The sequence below is a fragment of the Semicossyphus pulcher genome, unplaced genomic scaffold, assembly GCF_022749685.1.
Source record: "Semicossyphus pulcher isolate SPU_LCO1_2020_fin unplaced genomic scaffold, fSemPul1.0.p SCAF_3, whole genome shotgun sequence".
Lineage (NCBI taxonomy): Eukaryota > Metazoa > Chordata > Actinopteri > Labriformes > Labridae > Semicossyphus > Semicossyphus pulcher.
In genome coordinates, this window is record NW_027211704.1 from 34,551,518 (window position 1) to 34,570,362 (window position 18,845).

General features: G+C 44.1%; 1 protein-coding gene and 1 pseudogene across 1 annotated transcript; one reads left to right on the top strand and one right to left on the bottom strand.

The window, feature by feature from the left end:
• Positions 1–304: 304 nt before the first annotated feature.
• mkrn2 (makorin, ring finger protein, 2) lies at positions 305–10,499 on the top strand. The gene is made up of 10 exons (XM_069678938.1): positions 305–391; positions 2,747–2,875; positions 4,120–4,250; positions 5,731–5,862; positions 6,010–6,185; positions 8,046–8,111; positions 8,187–8,335; positions 8,897–9,007; positions 9,091–9,235; positions 9,336–10,499. Exons 1-10 carry the CDS (start codon positions 366–368, stop codon positions 9,492–9,494), a joined length of 1,224 nt encoding a protein of 407 aa, XP_069535039.1. The 5' UTR covers positions 305–365; the 3' UTR covers positions 9,495–10,499.
• Positions 10,500–13,373: 2,874 nt separating this feature from the next.
• Positions 13,374–15,442, bottom strand: LOC138605290 (uncharacterized; annotated as a pseudogene).
• Between the last annotated feature and the right edge of the window lie 3,403 nt (positions 15,443–18,845).

Sequence of the window (18,845 nt, forward strand, 5' to 3'; positions counted from 1 at the left end):
ATTTGCTAACTTTAAAAGGAAAACTTAATCCTTCAATTTGTTTCAAAAACATTTAAAATCATCATGGGGATCATGAACAGTTTCCTGTAAAAAACAAAACAGAGTCTAACGCATTTGGGTAAAGTAGGCCTACAATGTGTACCTCTGAAATGCACTGGAGTACTAGCATAAAGGGGCATTATGTATAAATAGGGTACCTTGCCTGTGTACTTAAGTACAATACTTGAGTAAATGTACTTCGTTACCTCCGATAAACTTCGTAGGAACCTTTCTGCTGTGACGCGGATGTCAATCGGAACTGTTTGAACGGGACACCAACGTGACAACTTAGAAGCAGCCGTCGTTTGTGAAGCTCCGCGAGGAAGATGAGCACCAAACAGGTGACCTGCAGGTGAGTCTTTCGCTTTGCATGGCCCACGTCTTTCTGTTACCTGTCGGTCAGTCTCCTACCTTTCTGTCTGTGGGTCTCGCGATCTGTTTCTGATGAAGATCACGGCGGACGCGTTAGCCTAGTGCTAATGTTTTTAGCTGTTAGCTGCTAGCTGTTAGCTTGTGTTCCGCTGTCTCCTCAGTTATTTTGAAGAAAACTCAGACTAACAAATCTTAACTTACCTGTTCCGTCTCTTGTGTTCCTGCTTACTTCATTTACAATTATGCAAAGGGAGTTTGGACAAGATATTAGAAACACATACACTGTAACATAGTCCGGTTCTGTTCGAGATCAAAATGAACAAATAGCCCAGAGACGGAGATTTAATGGTACATACATTCATACATACATAAACTATGTACAAATACGCACACAGGCACATGCAAAGACATTTACTCCTATGGTCGTGTATTTGTGCATATTCACATAAACACATTTCCTATTATACGTACAGATACAGTATGTAGATATAAATAGATTAATACATACTTTAAGGAAGAACATTTAAATATTCTGCAACACAAATAGCTTCATATTTGTTTATTAATTAATTGATTTAAATTAATAATTAGAAAATTAAACTGCAATAATACTTGCTGTTTTTCTCAGTTTTCTGTGACAGTCAAATGAATCTGTTGTCTAACAAAAGTTAATCTTGAAAATAATTGCTTATAAAGATAATAATTAGTTGCAGTGTCTGCTCCAGTGATTCCCATGTGTTATCACTTGTTAGTTTAAAATGTCTAAGGGACCAGGGACAGACGGCCAGAGATGCGACCTACAAAGAATCAATGCTAACAGCTGACTGGAGACTTTCAAAGTATGAGTGGCTAATGTGTTGTAATAAGTAAGTCATTTATTCACAAAAGTCCTGGCTGTACCAAGAATGTTGTGCTTGCCAGCTGGGGTCAAGAAGGTTCTTACCACGTTCTTATCACCTTCGGCATTTGGCTGTCCAAAAAAAGTTTTAAGTTTTACCGTTACTCATTAAAATGATCCCTATATGTCCTACAGGAAGTATCTGTTTTACTAACCAGCTAGATTGCTAAATTTGCTAGGTGACTTTTGTACACGATAGTTGGAAGTGTTGAACATTACTCACAACGAGGCTAAAGAACACTGATCTCAGACCTGTTGTTTTCAAATTGTTCATTTAACCATAGACTGTATAAAAAGATGGACGACATGAAGTCAAAGTCAAACCCTCTCTATCGCCAACTGGCTGCAGTATAGCTCATAAAGCCCGCCTCCTCCATGTTAACAGATGGGACATGAGTCAAAATCTAAAATCAAAATACACGTCGAATACATTTTTCTCCAACATGGTTTCTGTCATTATAGTTAGTTCTTATCATGCTGATTTGTGTCCAAGTGTTAATTTTTCTGACAAGTTTACTCTTAATTAGTTATTTGATGCTATAAAAAGGGGGTGTGGCCTCATGATTGACAGCTCTGTGGACAAATGGGGCTCCTGCAGCGTTCTGTTCCCGAGTAGCAGAGTAGAGGAGGAATGGCGAGAGGAGACGTAACTAACACTAACACTACAGTCATTGAACTTTCCATAAGCGTGAATATCTGCTTCAGACCGACACAAGAAGCTGCTCTGCTGCAGACTGAGCCCACCTGAGGGCTCCAACACGGTAGGGCCACAAGGTTAAGGTGTGTTTTGGTGAGAGGAAGGGGTGGGACGTCAATACTGTGGTTCCACCAGCCGATCTCTACTGCACATACTCTGGAAACAAATGAACCAGATGGCAGCGCCCGCTCCGTGTCGTCCATCTTTATATATAATCAATGGTTTTAAGTAGATCTGCACACCGGCATCGCTAACACTGCAGTTAGAACTCAGGGGTCAGAGGTCAGGCTGCACCTTATTTGGATGTTGACAAATGTCTGTCTGTCTTCCACTTCCTTAAAGCAAAATAACTCAACAGACTGATTGTGAAGAAATGTGATTCATGTGTTCATTTTCCCCTCAGGATGAATTATAGACACGTGTGATTTTGCTCAATCGTCAGGTCAACATTTAAATGTGTACAACACTTTTATTTATATCCAAGTCGCCCCAATGTTACTGTAGTATCAAAACATCCTAAATACATAAGAATGACCTTTTTAATTAAAGTTTCAGTGAATAATCAAGAGTTGCTATGGTAACCTGCAGGGAGCTCTGATTTAGAATGATAGCTAAATTGCCTGAACTGTCAGCCAATCACAGTGCAGTTGTTTTTCTGTTACTATAGTGAGTGTGTGATTGTTTGAAACTGAGGATGTCACTTCCTGTGTGGCAGGTGTAAAAGGTGTGTTGTGTTTCAGGTACTTCCTCCACGGTGTGTGCAGGGAGGGAAGCCGCTGTATGTTCTCTCACGACCCGACCAACAGTAAACCCTCCACCATCTGCAAGTTCTACCAGAGAGGAGTGTGTGCCTACGGAGACCGCTGCAGGTAAACCTCACCTGACAAGTACAGATCCATCTGACAGGTAACACTCACCTGACAGGTAAAGGACAGGTAATCTCTATTTTCAGATTCTACATAGAAATGTAGAATCTGTAGGCAGGGACGTGGATTTCCGGGATGGCAAGTGTTCTGGTTTCCATTTGTTGTACGTTTGTAGTCTGAGTAGTATTGACCAAGTATGTATCAGCAGGCTGCAGTGTATGCAGGGAAAACAGTCTGTGTGGAGAGCAAAAGCAGGCGGAACGTAATCCTCCATAATGACATCCCGGCTCCCATCAGCGTCATCTGATGATGATTTAGCTTTTTATTAATCTCTATAAACAGACATCTGCATGCTAACAGCTAACAGCTAGCAATCTGTGCTAGATCTAAAATTCAACTTGAGATAAATTCCCTTGACGCAGTGTCACAAAATTGTTCGGCGTTCAGATTTCCGGACTTCCTTGAACGCATCAGAAATTATCAATCTGACCTCCTTTCAACAAACGAGCATTTTAAAGTAGTGTTCTCCTCCTCTTGAGGACAGACCTGACAGAGCTTCATGTTGACTTGTTACTAATCTGCATCACGATGTTGTTATTAAAGCAGACTGAAGAGCCGTTAAGTCGATCACAAGAAAAACGGTTTCTTCTTCTGTAAACAATGCAGCACGCGGAAAAGGAAGTCGTTTATCACTAACCACCGACTACATGCCCCAGCATGTTCACAGGTGTCCATAGAGGCTATATCGTCGTCGGACTATAGCCGATGGAATCCGAGATTGCTTGACAAGTAACACTTGCCTGACAGGTAACGCTAACCTGACAGGTAACGCTAACCTGACAGGTAACGCTAACCTGACAGGTTAACATACAGCTGACTGGTAACACTCTTCTGACATGTAAAGATCCACCTGACAAGTAATGCTCCTCTGTTAGGTAACACTCACCTGACAGGTAACACTCATCACCTGACAGGTTACACTCATCACCTGACAGGTTACACTCATCACCTGACAGGTTACACTCATCACCTGACAGGTTACCTCATCACCTGACGGGTTACACTCATCACCTGACAGGTTACACTCATCACCTCACAGCTTACGCTCACCTCACAGCTTACACTCACCTGACTGGTAACATCCAATCATATCCTGTGTTTTTGTGTATCTAGCCTGTGAAAGTACATCCCTCCCTGTTAGTGGTCACATCACTTCCTGTATTCAGGTGTGTATGACCTGTTTGCAGGTATGACCACATCAAATCTTCATTCAGAGGAGGGGGAGGAGCTCCAGAGAATCATTCAGGTGTTGGAGGAGCTGGAGGCGGGGCTTCTGTCAGAGGCGGAGCAAAGAAGACGATGGTCCTCAGAGACAGAGGTGACTGACACACACAAGCCCCTTTCACACATGTCCCTCACAGTGGGAGGTTGTCCCTGGCGAACACGGAGGGACAGGAAGGGGGGCAATTACATGTTCTATCATGTTTTGTAATGTAATGTTATCATGTCTTTTTTTTATCTGTCGAAAAGATCGTCATCCTTGATCAATTAACTTACTGGATACTCGCCCCTCGAGTTCTGTCTCCTCCATACCTGGAGCAGCATTTCCCACATGCTCGTCAGAAACACACACACGCACACACACGCACGCGCACACACACACACACACACACACACACACACACTCTCACACACACACACATTTCCGTTTGCTAGTCCCTCCTGAAAATGCATTGATTGAGGTGCAACATTTTCTGTTAAATACTGACCATCTTTTTAAAAGATTGTAAGTCTCATTAGTCGGGTTTGATCGTTTCGACACGTAACAACGAGCCTCCTTCACGCGCCGCTCACCTGCTGCTGTGAAAACAAGATCGCGAGTGAAAAAACACAACGCATTTTGTATTTTATGAAATGTTTTTTATGTATTTTATATTATGAAAATGATCCTTTGGGCTGCTCATTAGTGAAAAGGGGAACAGACTACCTGACTCAGCTCCGTACCCAACTTTAGCAGAGTTGTTTTTTTCTCTAAGAAAGCACCTTCAATGTTAGCTTAACACACCAGTGTAGTGAGAGCAGCACTATCTTTCTGTTGAGGTAATGCTAGCTTATATGCCATCTAATGCTAATGTTGTCTAACATTAACTTTCACAGTAGTTTGCTAATGTAGAGGGCTGTGGCTGTCTTCGGTGGTTTCCTGAACAACCTTCTTGAGTAGAGACTAAATAAGATGTTTCACAATGTGTTTGGCTTTTTTCTGATAATACAGACAAAGAGATCGCGACAGTTACAGGTAAGAAGCAGGTAACCCCCCTCCCCTTTTGAAAAACTAACTTGTGGCCCTGACGTACAACATGAAACCAAACCAGGAAGTGAGAAATCTTTTTGGCTTTTGTGCTGGACACCATCCTGAGACTGATATCTCTCTGTCTCTCTCTGCCTGTCTGTCTCTCTCCCTGTGTCTCCGTCTCTGTCTCTCTCTGCCTGTCTGTCTCTCTCCCTGTGTCTCCATCTCTGTTTCTCTCTGCCTGTCTGTCTCTCTCCCTGTGTCTCCATCTCTGTTTCTCTCTGCCTGTCTGTCTCTCTCCCTGTGTCTCCGTCTCTCTCTGCCTGTCTGTCTCTCCCTGTGTCTCCGTCTCTCTCTGCCTGTCTGTCTCTCTCCCTGTGTCTTCGTCTCTCTCTGCCTGTCTGTCTCTCTCTCTGTGTCTCTGTCTCTCTCTGCCTGTCTGTCTCTCCCTGTGTCTCCGTCTCTCTCTGCCTGTCTGTCTCTCTCCCTGTGTCTCCGTCTCTCTCTGCCTGTCTGTCTCTCTCCCTGTGTCTCCGTCTCTGTCTCTCTCTGCCTGTCTGTCTCTCAGTCCTGGGTGTAGACAGCATGTACGGGGGTCCAGTGGACAGTTTGGGGTCAGGGCTCACAGCAGCAGCAGCAGCCCCTCAGTCGTATGTGGACGCCATCAGAACGGGTCTTGACGCGTCAGCACAGGAACAAGGTACAGCAAACACTCACTTCTGATTGGCTCTTCAGTGTATGTAATATTATCAATACTATATGATCAGATATCCTGATCCATGAACAGGAAGGATGACATCATCTCATGTTCAGATTTGTGTTTAACCTTTACCTGTTCTCTCTGCAGCCCCTCCCCCAGTGGGCGGGGCTTACCAGGACCTCCCCCAGCTGTGTCCCTACGCAGCTGCTGGACACTGTTACTACGAGGAAACCTGTACCTATCTCCATGGCGACCGGTGCGAGGTGTGCGGGCTGCAGGTGCTCCACCCCCATGACGCCGAGCAGAGGAGAGCGCATGAAAAGGTGTTCATGTAGATTTAATTTAGTTTAAAGCTGCTGTGAGGAACTTTCATGTTGTGTGGATGTTGGCGCCCCCTGTGGACTAAGAGTCTCTGATCTTGTCTGTGAGCAGTAACGTCCTCCTGCTGTGTTTCACAGTCAAACATATCACATACTGTGAATCTATCTGTGGAAAACGTAAATGAAGCCTCCCGTCTTTAGATTAGAAATAACCTTATAGAAATACTGAGTCCTCTTCCTGGTGGTGTTCTTTGCTTTTGTAGCTCATATATAGGCATCAATATTATTTCAGTCTGTTCCGTAACCAGATAAAAACTTCTCACATTGGGTTTAATTTTAATTCATTAGTTTATGATCTATACCAAGTTTGTGGCCTTGATTGTCTGAGATTGGAGAATAAACACATTTCTGAGATTATAAAGTCAAAAATTTGCGCAAGAATCCTCTCTGAACACGCACCCAAGCGCGTAACACAATATATCAGCCACAAACCTTGGGGTGGTTGTTTGTTGTATCAGCCTCCATCCATGCAGGCATGTTTCCTTTCAGTATCCGTCCGGAGTACGCAGGGTAACTTGCAGCTTAAATTAAAATCAGGGAAATTAAGGTCATCAATTGTCTTACATTTACTCTAAATTTGCTGAAGGTATTAAATTTGCGGATAGTGCGCTTAAACCTGATGGGAAGATTGTCACGCAGTGGTCCAACATCACCGTAACAAAAAGAATAGCAATCTAAGGTGTTTGACGGTAATGTCTCAGAGACTCCACAAGCACTGTTGTTGTCAGTCATGATTTGTGCTTTGATATAATTGAGCTCAGATGGGGAGATGAAGGTTTAGCAAAACATGTTTGGAAGAAGAGAGGTTTTGGAGGTGGTTGGCATTAGCAAGAAATGACAACGCGAGGTGCAAATTATGACGAAAGATATCCTCGTCAGGGATCAAGGAGGTGAAAGTTGTTGAATCCCACCTAAGATCTCAAAAGCACCAGCGCTACGCAGCAGCAGGGAGTCGTAGTGGGGCTTTAACTGTATTTGTTGAGGCCTTATAAAGCATTGTGTGCAGAGAAAATATGCTAAATATGCTCCGAGCTCCGTGCCATGCACGCCTGTGTGAGCAGCAGAGCCAACAGGGCAGAGGAGAGACACAGGTGGATCAGAGGGAGGGGGCCGTGAACCCCAAACTACTTTTTGTTTCTCACAAATGTATGACTTTATAATGTCACAAATTCGCTAGTTTATACTTTAATCTCTTCTCCTCCAGCTCCATTTTTTTTGCACAAGGGCAAAATATATAATATCAAAATATAGACTCCAAAGAAATCCCATGTGCTCTCTGTAAACACAAGACTGACTGTGTGTCCGACTCACGTTCTCCACTAGAGAGTGCAAACAAGTTAAACCATCCAGCTCCGGGTTTGCTTTGTGTCCCTGATGTACAGTTTGTCTTTGTAGCTGCAGCAGAGACGTGTTACGCTGCTCTAACTTTAATGCAGATAGTCGAGCGGTTGTATGACTTCATTAACACCCCATGATAGTCAGGTTTGCAGGTGGACGTGAAGCTCTTACAGTGAAGATGATACTCGTTGTGAATACTGGAGGACACTCGGCTGTACCCTCATGTCTTCATGTTCCTGTCAGATGCAGACTCACCAGGCAGCGGATTTAATAAACATGTATGAACGTGTCTGAAGTTGTGTCAACCCTTTTCTACGACATCGCCTCATACTGTGAATTACAGAACTGAATCTGTGTTACTGTTAGCCTGACAGAGTCGCTCTTGAGCTCTAGTTTTCATTGGCCGGTTCCTCAGATATCACCAATAATACCTGTCTGTCTCTCTATCTGTCTGTCTGTCTGCAGATGTGTATGCTGGCCTTTGAGGCTGACATGGAGAAGGCGTTTGCAGCCCAGCTCAGCCAGGACAAGGTGGGTCCAGTCAGCTGCTAATCAGGGTCTTCATGTGGTGTGGTGACAGTAACAGTGACTGTTGTTGTTGTGCAGGTGTGCTCTATCTGTATGGAGGTGGTGGTGCAGAAGCTGAACCCGTCTGACCGCAGGTTTGGCATTCTGTCCTCCTGCTGTCACACCTTCTGTCTGGCCTGCATCCGACAGTGGCGCTGCACCAGAAACTTCAGCAACAAGATCATCAAGTAAGAGTCCACCCAGACTCCAGGACAGGGTCTGTGGGCCTGGGACAGGACCTGTTAGATCAGGACAGGGTCTGTGAGGTTTGGACTGGGTTAGGACAAGGTCTGCATGGTCAGCACCAATGGACAGGGTCGTGGAGGGTCTGTGAGATCAGGACAGGGTTTGGACAGGGTCTTTAAAGTTTGGACAGTGTCTGGAAGGACAGGACAGAATATGTGGGGTCAGGAAAGTAGTACAGGATCCTTAAGGTCTTTGAGTCCAGGACAGGCACTCGGTTGGAAGCGATGAGTTTAGGACAGCAGGACAAGCTGCATAAGGTCAGGACGGACTCTATGAGGTCATGACAGCAGGACAGGGTCTTTGAGTCTGTGGGAGGTTTGGTGTGGTAGGGACAGAGCCGGAAGCGGGTCTGTGGAATCCCAACAGTGATTTTGAGGTCAGAAGAGATCGTGGAAGAGTCAGGACAGGGTCTGTGAAGTTTGCACAGGGTTGGGGCTAATGCTTTGATACTGGGACAGGGTCTATGAGATTTGTCTCCCCCTCTCTCTCTCTCTCTCTCTCAGGGCGTGTCCAGAGTGTCGAGTCGCCTCAGAGTTTGTCATCCCCTCGGTCTACTGGGTGGAGGACCAGGACGACAAGGACCACCTGATAGAACTCTTTAAGTCTGGAGTCGGGTGAGCTTGCTGTCTGTCATTGAGCAGCCGTATTCTATTATCAGCTGATCATTAGGTCATGTGGTTATTATGTGTCTCTGCAGTAAGAAGGCCTGTAAGTACTTCGATCAGGGTCGTGGTTCGTGTCCGTTCGGAGGGAAGTGTTTGTATCTTCACGCCTTCCCAGATGGAAGCCGAGCAGAAGCCGACAGGCCGCGCAAACAGATGAGCTCCGAGGGCAACGTCCGGGTCAGACACCCCTCTGATTGAGATCCAAAGTTGTAGTTCATCAGAGTAGTACTTTTGGGGATTTGTAGTTTATAGAAAGTGTCCATGTTTGTTTTTCCAGTTCATGAACAACGTCCGTCTGTGGGATTTCATCGAGGAGCGCGAGCGGCCTGCCCCGCCCCTGCAGGCCCTCGATGATGACATCACAGAGCTGAGAGAGCTCTTCATGCAGATGTCGGGGCCGAGCAACGATGGGGAGGAGACCAGTGCAGACCAGTAGGAACCAGTCCTGACCAGACCTTCATGGGGTCAGACTGGGGGAGACGAGACATGACGGCCATCTTTGTGGACAAGTAATTGAAATATAAAACATGTGATCACTCTGCAGTTCTCCGGTTTGTTTCAGTCCATCAACAAGTTGATCTATAATCACCATTTAATTTATAGTGTAAATAAGTAAATACAGAGTCAGTGTGAAGTCATTCAGTGGTGTTGTATTCAATAATTTTTTTTCTCTATTATTTTTACCGTTATCCCCCCCAACCCAGACGTCCCAGTCGAGCTCCAACTGTGAACAAAGAAACAGTTAAACATGAAAGAAAAGTTCAAACATTTATGAATCCATACAGATGTTTGCATACAGTATATACGTTAGGCGACAACGTACGGTTATCTTCATTATTCATTAATCCCTCTGTTTGTTTTATTTATTAAACGCCAACAGCTTCACGTATGAAATGTCAGAATATTGACAAAGGCCATCGATTTTCCAGCATCTTGTTTTGTCCAAACACAAACTTCAAGTTACCAAGAAAAGCCAGCAAAAGTCTAAATTTAAAACTTGTGATTTTTTTGTATTTATGCTTTAAAGCGGCTTCAATAACGTAATTAGATTTAGTGATAATAAGTTCAGTAGAACAACTGTTGCTCTCCACATTTCACTGTCAACCAACCAGAACTTTGTGATCAGCAGAATTAAAATGAAAGAAACATGAAAAAACTTTGAGCACATTTTTGTCTCCAGATGTTTTTGGAAACAGTCCGACGCATTAAAAGATCTCATTTGCTTTCATGTTAGACATTAAATAGCTGCAAACTTTCACACCGGCGTGGATGGAACCATGGAGTGATTGACGGTTTGAAAAATGATGTGTTGTTCATGTACTCCAGTTCAAACAGATCAGCTTCAGTCTGTGTGTGGTCAACTGTATACAGGCTCTGTATTAACTGTAACTTTATTATATAACGCTGTTTCTGTGGGAAAATAAATATATTTTCATCATCATGTGTTTAGTGGCACAAACTGTTAATGCATCATGCAAACACATTACATCAAGATGGAATTAATTAGACAGATTATAATATGGACAAAGACGAGGGCTGCACGGTGCTCACAGTTAGAAGGTTCCTGGTTCGAACCCCGAGTCAGACGTAGTGGGCCTTTCTGTGTGAGTCTGCATGTTCTCCCCGTGCACATAGGGTTCCCTCTGGGTACCCGGCTTCCTCCCACAGTCCAAAGACATGCTCGTTAGGTTCACTGGTGACTCTAAATTGCTCGTAGGTGTGAATGTGAGCCTGAAAGGTCTGTCTCTATGTGTCAGCCCTGTGATTGACAGGTGAACTGTCGCCCAATGAGAGCTGACTGATCGGCTCCACCCCCCCTGCAACCCTGAACAGGATAAGCGGTATAGATGATGGATGGATAGAGACCGAAACAAAACAGCAACAAAAAAATAACATAACAGAGATTACATACCAATAATAATAATAATAATAGTAAAAATATGTCTTGTGTAGGCAGTGACATCTATGATATTGATATTGATGAGAGAGAGGAGGAGACGGGAGCTCGTTGTGTCAGTCTAAGCCTATAGCAGCATAACTAGGAGCTGGTGCCAGACTGAACTATAAGCTTAGTCACAAAGGGGGGTTCGAAGCTACTCTTAAAAGAAGAGGGAGGGCGTCTGCCTCCAGGAGCCTGACTGGAAGATGATTCCTGATAAGTGAAGGCTCGACCTCCTGTTGTAGCGAGGCTACGCTGAGGAAGGCAGCTGCATGTTAATGATAATCAGTCGTACACAGGCTGCAAAGCGCCGTCTATAGAAATGAAAATAATTGTAGGTTTGGACATGAAAACTCTGTTTGTTGCTGCTGTTGTTCCATTAGTGCACCTCATGATCATGTAACATCTCTCTTTGCCCCCCCATACTTAAAATAATAAATGTAGTCATGTTGCCTCATTACGTACTCGGACTGATTTAAACTGATTTTATTTGAGCAGTTCTTTCACAGTGCTTTTACTTCAACATCATCTGAAACAACGAGTGATTAATCAGCTCAGGATGATGTCATCACCTTGTTTTTCACACGTCAGGTGAGTTCAAACTGCCTCCAGCACTCGGTGTATGATTGAAACTCCATTTATTTACTTACCTGTGCAGTGCAACAGCTTGAGGTTAAAGTACAACAGTAAGATGCCTTCAGGGAAGCCAAACAAACTTATGTTGTTTGGTTCCAGTTAAATGCTCAAATAGGAAATAGCCTGAGGAGGAAGAGGTGTCACCAGTTTACTTAACCTGAGGAGCTTTTTAATGGTGGAAAAGTGTCTGAATCCTTGTTTACATCAACCTTACCCTGCCAGCACGATGAACTTAAACCTTCACCAATTCTTACCACGTTTCACAGCCACTACACTGAACAACACCTGCGTCTGCAGCACATCCTCCTATTTTTCTGTAACACACACACAAGAGACTCACTTCCAAGCAGACTTTGCCACATGCATACGTTACCTCACGAGCCCACCTTGCTTAAAGGGGGAGGATTTGCCAGACAACAGACAAGGTGCAGCTCCTGGAGATTAAATTTTCTCTGCAACCAACCGATTAAAACTACCTTAGACTGTTTACATCACTTAGGTTGACTCTTTGGGGGCAGGCCTAACCTTTACATCAGGCAGCATTGCAGTTGTGTTTGATTTGCCGTGCTCATTGGTTAGAGCAATACATCTGTGACTCATTACAGGACATTTTGCGGTTCTAGAGGTCTAATAACTATTACCCACAATGATGTCATCATCCTTTTTATTGTGTTGTTGTAAATATCTAAAATATAATACTAAAGATTTATATTTACATCTCTATATATTTACTTGTGAAAATATATTATAATAAGTATGCATTAAAATGAATGTGACGGCGTGAGAGTCAGAGAAGTGCAAACAGCTTCAGACAGTCAGCCTATGGACTAAGCTCCATCTCATGCAATACACCAAATATATAACAGAAGCAGAGAAAATATTTGTTTTCATTATAAAACTCCTGTTTGTGTAAGAAGAAGCTTCCAGAGCACTCTGAACCTGTTCACCTCCCACCAGGTACAGACAAGGACAGGACTGAAGCAAGAACCAATGAGCAAAGAAACACCTTCAATGCAGATGAGGTGCAAGGACACGTAGATGGGGGGAATCGTCTCAAAATATTTGTACAAAGGGAAACAAAGTCTGTAGACATCTGATCAGCCATTAAATTATGACCACCTGACCAATATTGTGTAGATCCTCTCTTGCTGCCTAAACAGCCCTGAGCCGTCGAGGCATGGACTCCTCTAGAACTCTGAAGGTGGGCTGAGGTATCTGGCACCAAGACGCTCCATTGGATTGAGATCTGGAGAATCTGGAGGCCAAGTCAACACCTTGAACTCGTCATGTTCCTCAAACCATTCCTGAACCATGTCTGCAGTGTGGCAGGGAACATTATCCTGCTGAGAGAGGCCGCTGCCATTAGGGAATACTGTCTCCATGAAGGGGTGGACTTGGTCTGCAGCAATGTTCAGGTAGGTGGTACGTGTCAAAGTAACATCCACATGAATCAAGACCCGAGGTTTCCCAGCAGAACATTGCTCAAAGCATCACACTGCCTCTGGCATCACACTGCCATCGGCTCGCCTTCTTCCCATAGTGCATCCTGGTGCCATGTCTTCCCCAGGTAAGAGACGCACACGCACCTGGCCATCCACATGATGTAAAAGAAAACGTGATTCATCAGACCAGGCCGCCTTCTTCCATCGCTCCGTGGTCCAGTTCTGATGCTCACATGCTCATCTCAGGCGCTTTTGGCGGTGGTCAGGGGTCAGCATGGGCACTTTGACCAGTCTGTGGCTAAGCAGTCTTGACCCTCTCACGATGACCCTCTAGCCGGGTCACCGCTTTTACTTCCCTGGACCACTTTTGGTAGGTCCTGACCGCTGCAGACCGGGAAAACCCCACAAGAGCTGCAGGTTTGGAGATGCTCGGACCCAGTTGTCTAGCGATCCCAATTTGTCCCTTGTCGAAGTCGCTCATGCTCGCCCATTTTTCCTGCTTCAAACAGATTAACTTCAACATTAACACAGACTAACATATCCCAACCACTGACAAAGGCCATTGTAATGAGATAATAATGATTATCCACTTCAAATGTCAGTGGTCATAATGTTATGGCTGATCTGTGTATAATTTGATTACAAATAAAAAGGCCATATCATATTATTGTAGGTTTCGCCCCTCACATTTTCTGGATGAGTCTGCAGGGATGGGGTTCCTCTCGATGATGGAGTTGGGCTCAGGGGATCTCGGCAGACAGCCTGCTAGTGTTGGTTTTGTCTCTCCCATTGCAGGAAACAATGTTCAGTTGAGGAGTTATGGATGGTTTTAAGCTAGTTGCCACAAGCACCAGAAGAAACCAATGACAGCAGTCTGCCAAGGCCTCCCCCCATCAGGCCCTGTAAAGGGAACAGGAAGGCAAACCTAATTAACTGACATGTTCTGTCTTTCTTACCACAATGTTTCTCACCGTTTCTGAAACACAACACATGCAGATGTGAAGTACACCAAAGGACCACGTCTTTCTTCCCATCATTTTACTGATTTTGCCCTGAGTGGTTTTCCCTCCCACCCATCATCTGCACCAGTTTCCTGTCGGGACAGAAACACAGAACAAGATGACAGAATACAACAAAGGGAAAGCTTGCTAATGGTTATACCACAAATGAAAAGCAAAGTGATTCAATGATTCTTAAAGCCAAAATAAAACGAAACGCACTCCCAGGCCAGTTTAGAGACGTCCAGTTTACCTGTGAAGAGGGCCTCATGAGTCTTTTATCTGACCCTTGAATACCATAATCACACACAACACAGATGGCTTGCTTGAGACCCCTCTCAAACCAGCGGTCTTCTCTGGCCAGGATGTGAACCTTGCTGTCTTCAAAGGAGTGTCCTTTGACCTTTTAGATGTAGGTGGACAGCCGGGTCCTGACCTGAGGAGCTGGCTCTCCCCTGCAGGGCCGTGCGTTTGTGGAGAGGTTGTTTTGTTGTGATGTACAGGTCCCTGCATTCCTCATTGCATTGTACTGCACACACTACATTACTCTGTTTGTGTTCTTTGGGTGGACAAACTTCTGCCTGAGTGTGTTCGATGGTTTGAAGTGTACCGGAATATTGTGTTTGTTGAAATATCCCTTTCTTTGATACAGTTCTTCCCTGTTGGAGTTGTGTTTCTTAGAGGTCTTGCTGAAGACGTCTTAAGTCCCTCCCTGAGATGTTCCTGTTCCTCCTTCTTCCCCTCTGTCCTGGTGGGTGTAGGGTGTGGGTGCCTGTGGTGTAGGGTTTTAATGACTCCTAGCTTTTGTTCTAGTGGCTGGTGAGAATCAAAAAGTAGGTACTGGTCTGTGTGTTTCCTGTAAACTTCAATGTTGAGGCATCTGTCCTCTTCAATGAGCATCACACAGTCTAAGAATGCCAGACTGTTAGCCTGATGTTGCTGTCTACTGCATTGATGTGTGCAGTGAATGCTTACACTTCTTCAGATCAGATTTTGACCCAGGTGTCTTCCACATATCTAAACCAAAGGCTTGGGGTAGCTCCTCCTCTCTTCTTCCTCCATGTAGAGATTGGCCACTATTGGAGACACGGGCGAACCCATGGCACAGCCATGCTTCTGTCTGTAGAAGCCTTCATGGTACTGAAAGTATATGGTGTTCAAACAGAGGTCCAGCATGGTCCTAACGTGGTCCTGTGTGAGAGTGGTTAAGTTAGGTAGGGTGCTGTGGCAGACGTTTCCTGATGGTCTTGACTGCCTCCATGGTCGGGATGCAGGTAAACAGGGAGGTCACATCATAGGAAACTGTGGATTCTTCAGAACCTATTATTACGTCCCTTACCTGCTTTGTGAAATCCTGGGAGTCGTTAACGAACAAACGTTAGTTTCTGTAACACGTGTCATCCTGCAGTACCTCTGAGCACCACAGAATAGCGCTTGTGACAAAGAAGTTGTAGGGAGTACACTGCCCCTCTGAACTGACTGATACTGTAGATCACATCAGTATCATCCTACATCCCATTCACTATTCAACACTCTGCTTCACTGCATTAACATGTCCGACAGGAAACACGCAAAAGCACAACCAATAGGAAACACGACTGACAGGAATCATGACGACGTGCATCTGAGAGTTAATACAACACAAGCAACGATCACGACTGGAAGGAACAAAGTCAGTAAGAGCCAACAAACAGCTTCAAGTGTGGTCTCTGGTATGCATCGGCCGATGTGTCCTATACCACAACCCAAAGCACTGGAACCGTCACAACAACCCCAGTTTAAAGTTAAAATCTTGAAGATCTCAGTTTCGTTCTCTTTGGCTGATAAACGGTGTTTGCAGGAGCACACTAACTGGGCGCCGCTTGTGCTTTTCTCCACAGAAGTCGCCGCAGACACCCAGTCGACTTAACAGACATTTATTTACATGAGAATCTTCCAGATTATTACTACAAGTACTTTTAAATGATCTGACTGACTTATGCTAAAGTCAAATGACAGACAGGAGACATGATAACATTTGTATTTTATTGAATCTGTGCAGCTATTGCAAAGAGAAGGATTACAATATGGCCATTTGCCCAACACAGTCATTAACATGAATAAAAACAACCATCAGTCATCATGTTGATGAAATGGTTCCCAGTTTGATTGATTAGGAGAAACAAGGATGACCTGACGCTTCCAAAGCAAAGAACAGGAAAATAGCTAACGTCGCTCCAAGTGATGTAACATTTACTGTGAGGTAATGAGACCTCATGCCAGTCAATCTTCCTTACAATCATCAGATCAGTTTTTCCAATCGCTCAGAACAAATGTCTGTGTGTGAACAAATCCAGAGCTGGAGCTTTGAGTTTCCATCTCTGGCTTAGTCAACTCAGAGTTCAGAGTCAGAGTTTGTTAACTGATGCCGTATAGCAAAGTTTCAGGAGCAGGATCAAACCTAAACCTCTCCTCCTCTGTCACTCGCATTCTGCACCTCTTCCTCTCACCCTTTGCACTCTCGGTTTCCATACGTGTCCTCCTATCTGTAGGGCCCTCAGGGGGTTCGTCAGGCCTGGGTGCTACAGATCCCCAGTAAAGCCTTCCAAAAACCCTAACCTGAACTTTGACCTCTCCAAGTCCAAACATCATCATGATCAAAAATGAATAAACTGTTTAGTCGCATCCTGTTGACGGTGCGGTTCTTGCTTCTGGAACCTGCCTTGTGGCTCCAGGAATATAACAAAGTCAACAAAGAAGAAGCTTAATGCTAAAACAACATCCGAGAGCCTGGGGTGGGGGAGGGCCCTAAGGGTTTGGAGGCAGTATATACCTGAGCAGGTGTCTGAGGAGATCAGCAACGTTGACACTTTGAAGAGGAGTGAAGTGAAAGGCCTCGCTGCAGACATGATGGCATCAAAGATCACCCTGACTGTCGGTGAGTTTGCTGTTTGATATTTTACACTAACCTCATCACAACGGTCTTAGCTGGTCAAACAGTAACACACCTTTTCAAGCTGTGTGCCGTCGTTCCTGTAATACGCTTTTAACACTCATGAGGCTTCGCTACTGTACTGTTGTTCTACTGTGTTCGCTTTAAACAGACATTTTTCATCCAGCATTTTGTTCAGTTAAGAGGAGAAATCGAACCTCATCCAAACTATTTTTAATGACCCGAGTATCCTTCCACAAGGAAAACTGTGTACAGTGTGAATAGTCTTTTTATTATTACTTTGTTACTGTTATTATTTACATTGTCATTTTTTAAAATCTTTTTATTGCCACCTACTTTCATTTTTTTTATTACTTGAGTGCCTTTTTTAATTTGCCTGTTTTGTGAGCTGCGGTAACGAGTAAATTTCCCCTGTGGGGATCAATAAAGCTCATCTTATTTGTAGTCGCCCGACATCTTCTGAATAAGACCTCGCCCTGCTAATCAACTATAAACAAAATGACTGTCAACCATTGCTGTTATATGTAAGTGTTTATCAGAGCTCTGTTTTCAGTGACTAAAATTGCAATTTTGGTGTAAACACATTGCAGATATTTTTGTGACGGCAATTAAAAGTTTTGAAGGCAAATGAGGTCAAATCTAATTTGCATAACAGACCTCAGTACAGCAAGGTGAGGAGAAACCTAAAGATGGATGACGCGTCTCCTCCTCCAGTCGTCGTACATAAGTGAAGCCTCAGCCAGAGCTGTCAATCATGAGGCCACACCCCCTTTTTATAGCATCAAATAACTAATTAAAAGTAAACTTGTGGACATAAATCAGCAGGATAAGAACTAACTATAATGACAGAAACCATGTTTGAGAAAAATGTGTTTGACGTGTATTGTGATTTTGTAGTTTGACTCATGTCCCATCTGTTAACATGGAGGAGGCGGGCTTTATTAGGGGCGATAGAGACCAATGCAGCTCCTACAGCTGCTCAGTTCCGGATTAGCCGTGTAGAGGATAATCAGCGAGAGGAAGCGTAACTAAAATAATCACTAAAGTCATTGAGGTTTCCATACCTGTGAACGTTAACCTCAGACCAACACAAGAAGCTGTTCTGCTGTTAAACACGCCGGCGTGCGGGATCCTTGCTTTTTTTTCGGTATGTTTTGGTTAGCGGTAAGTGGCTACGGCCGCTCCACCCGCCGATCTCGACTGCGCAGTCAAATCGACGTCACCATCGCAAGATGGCAGCGCCTATCATGGGGGGTATTTTGGCATCACTTTCGTACAATGGGAGCAGATGGAGACGCGTCGTCTGTCTATTTATACAGTCATTGATCTGCTAAGAGGAATGTCGCTGTCTGCTACATCACACATCATCACACAGTTATAGTGTGTTCATATAAGAAGCTGATGAGCAGAAAGTCAGGCTAAATACATTTTTAATATATAAACATTTGATACACTTTTTATCTTTCAGCATTAAGGAGCTGAAACGTGGAATCGATATGAACATTATCTATAAAACTGAAACAATTTTTATGACCATTAAATTAATTTAGTGCAAGCTACGGATTCTGCAGAGACCTCAGCTGAACAACAGGCTGACTGTAATTTTGATATAGTTTAAGCTGAAAAGGAGCCAGATGGATACAAGACTGTATCGTCTGCATAAAAACACATCACAACTCTTTATTGCAGAGCTTAAATAGTGAAGGGCTGAGCACAGCGAACCAGCTTTTTACTTCCTTTTAAATAATTTGATGTGCAGCTTTTCTTCCACATGTTAAATAAAAAACAGCAAAGAGAAAAGTCAGACTGATCAAGATTTTAACCAAACTCTTTGTCTTCG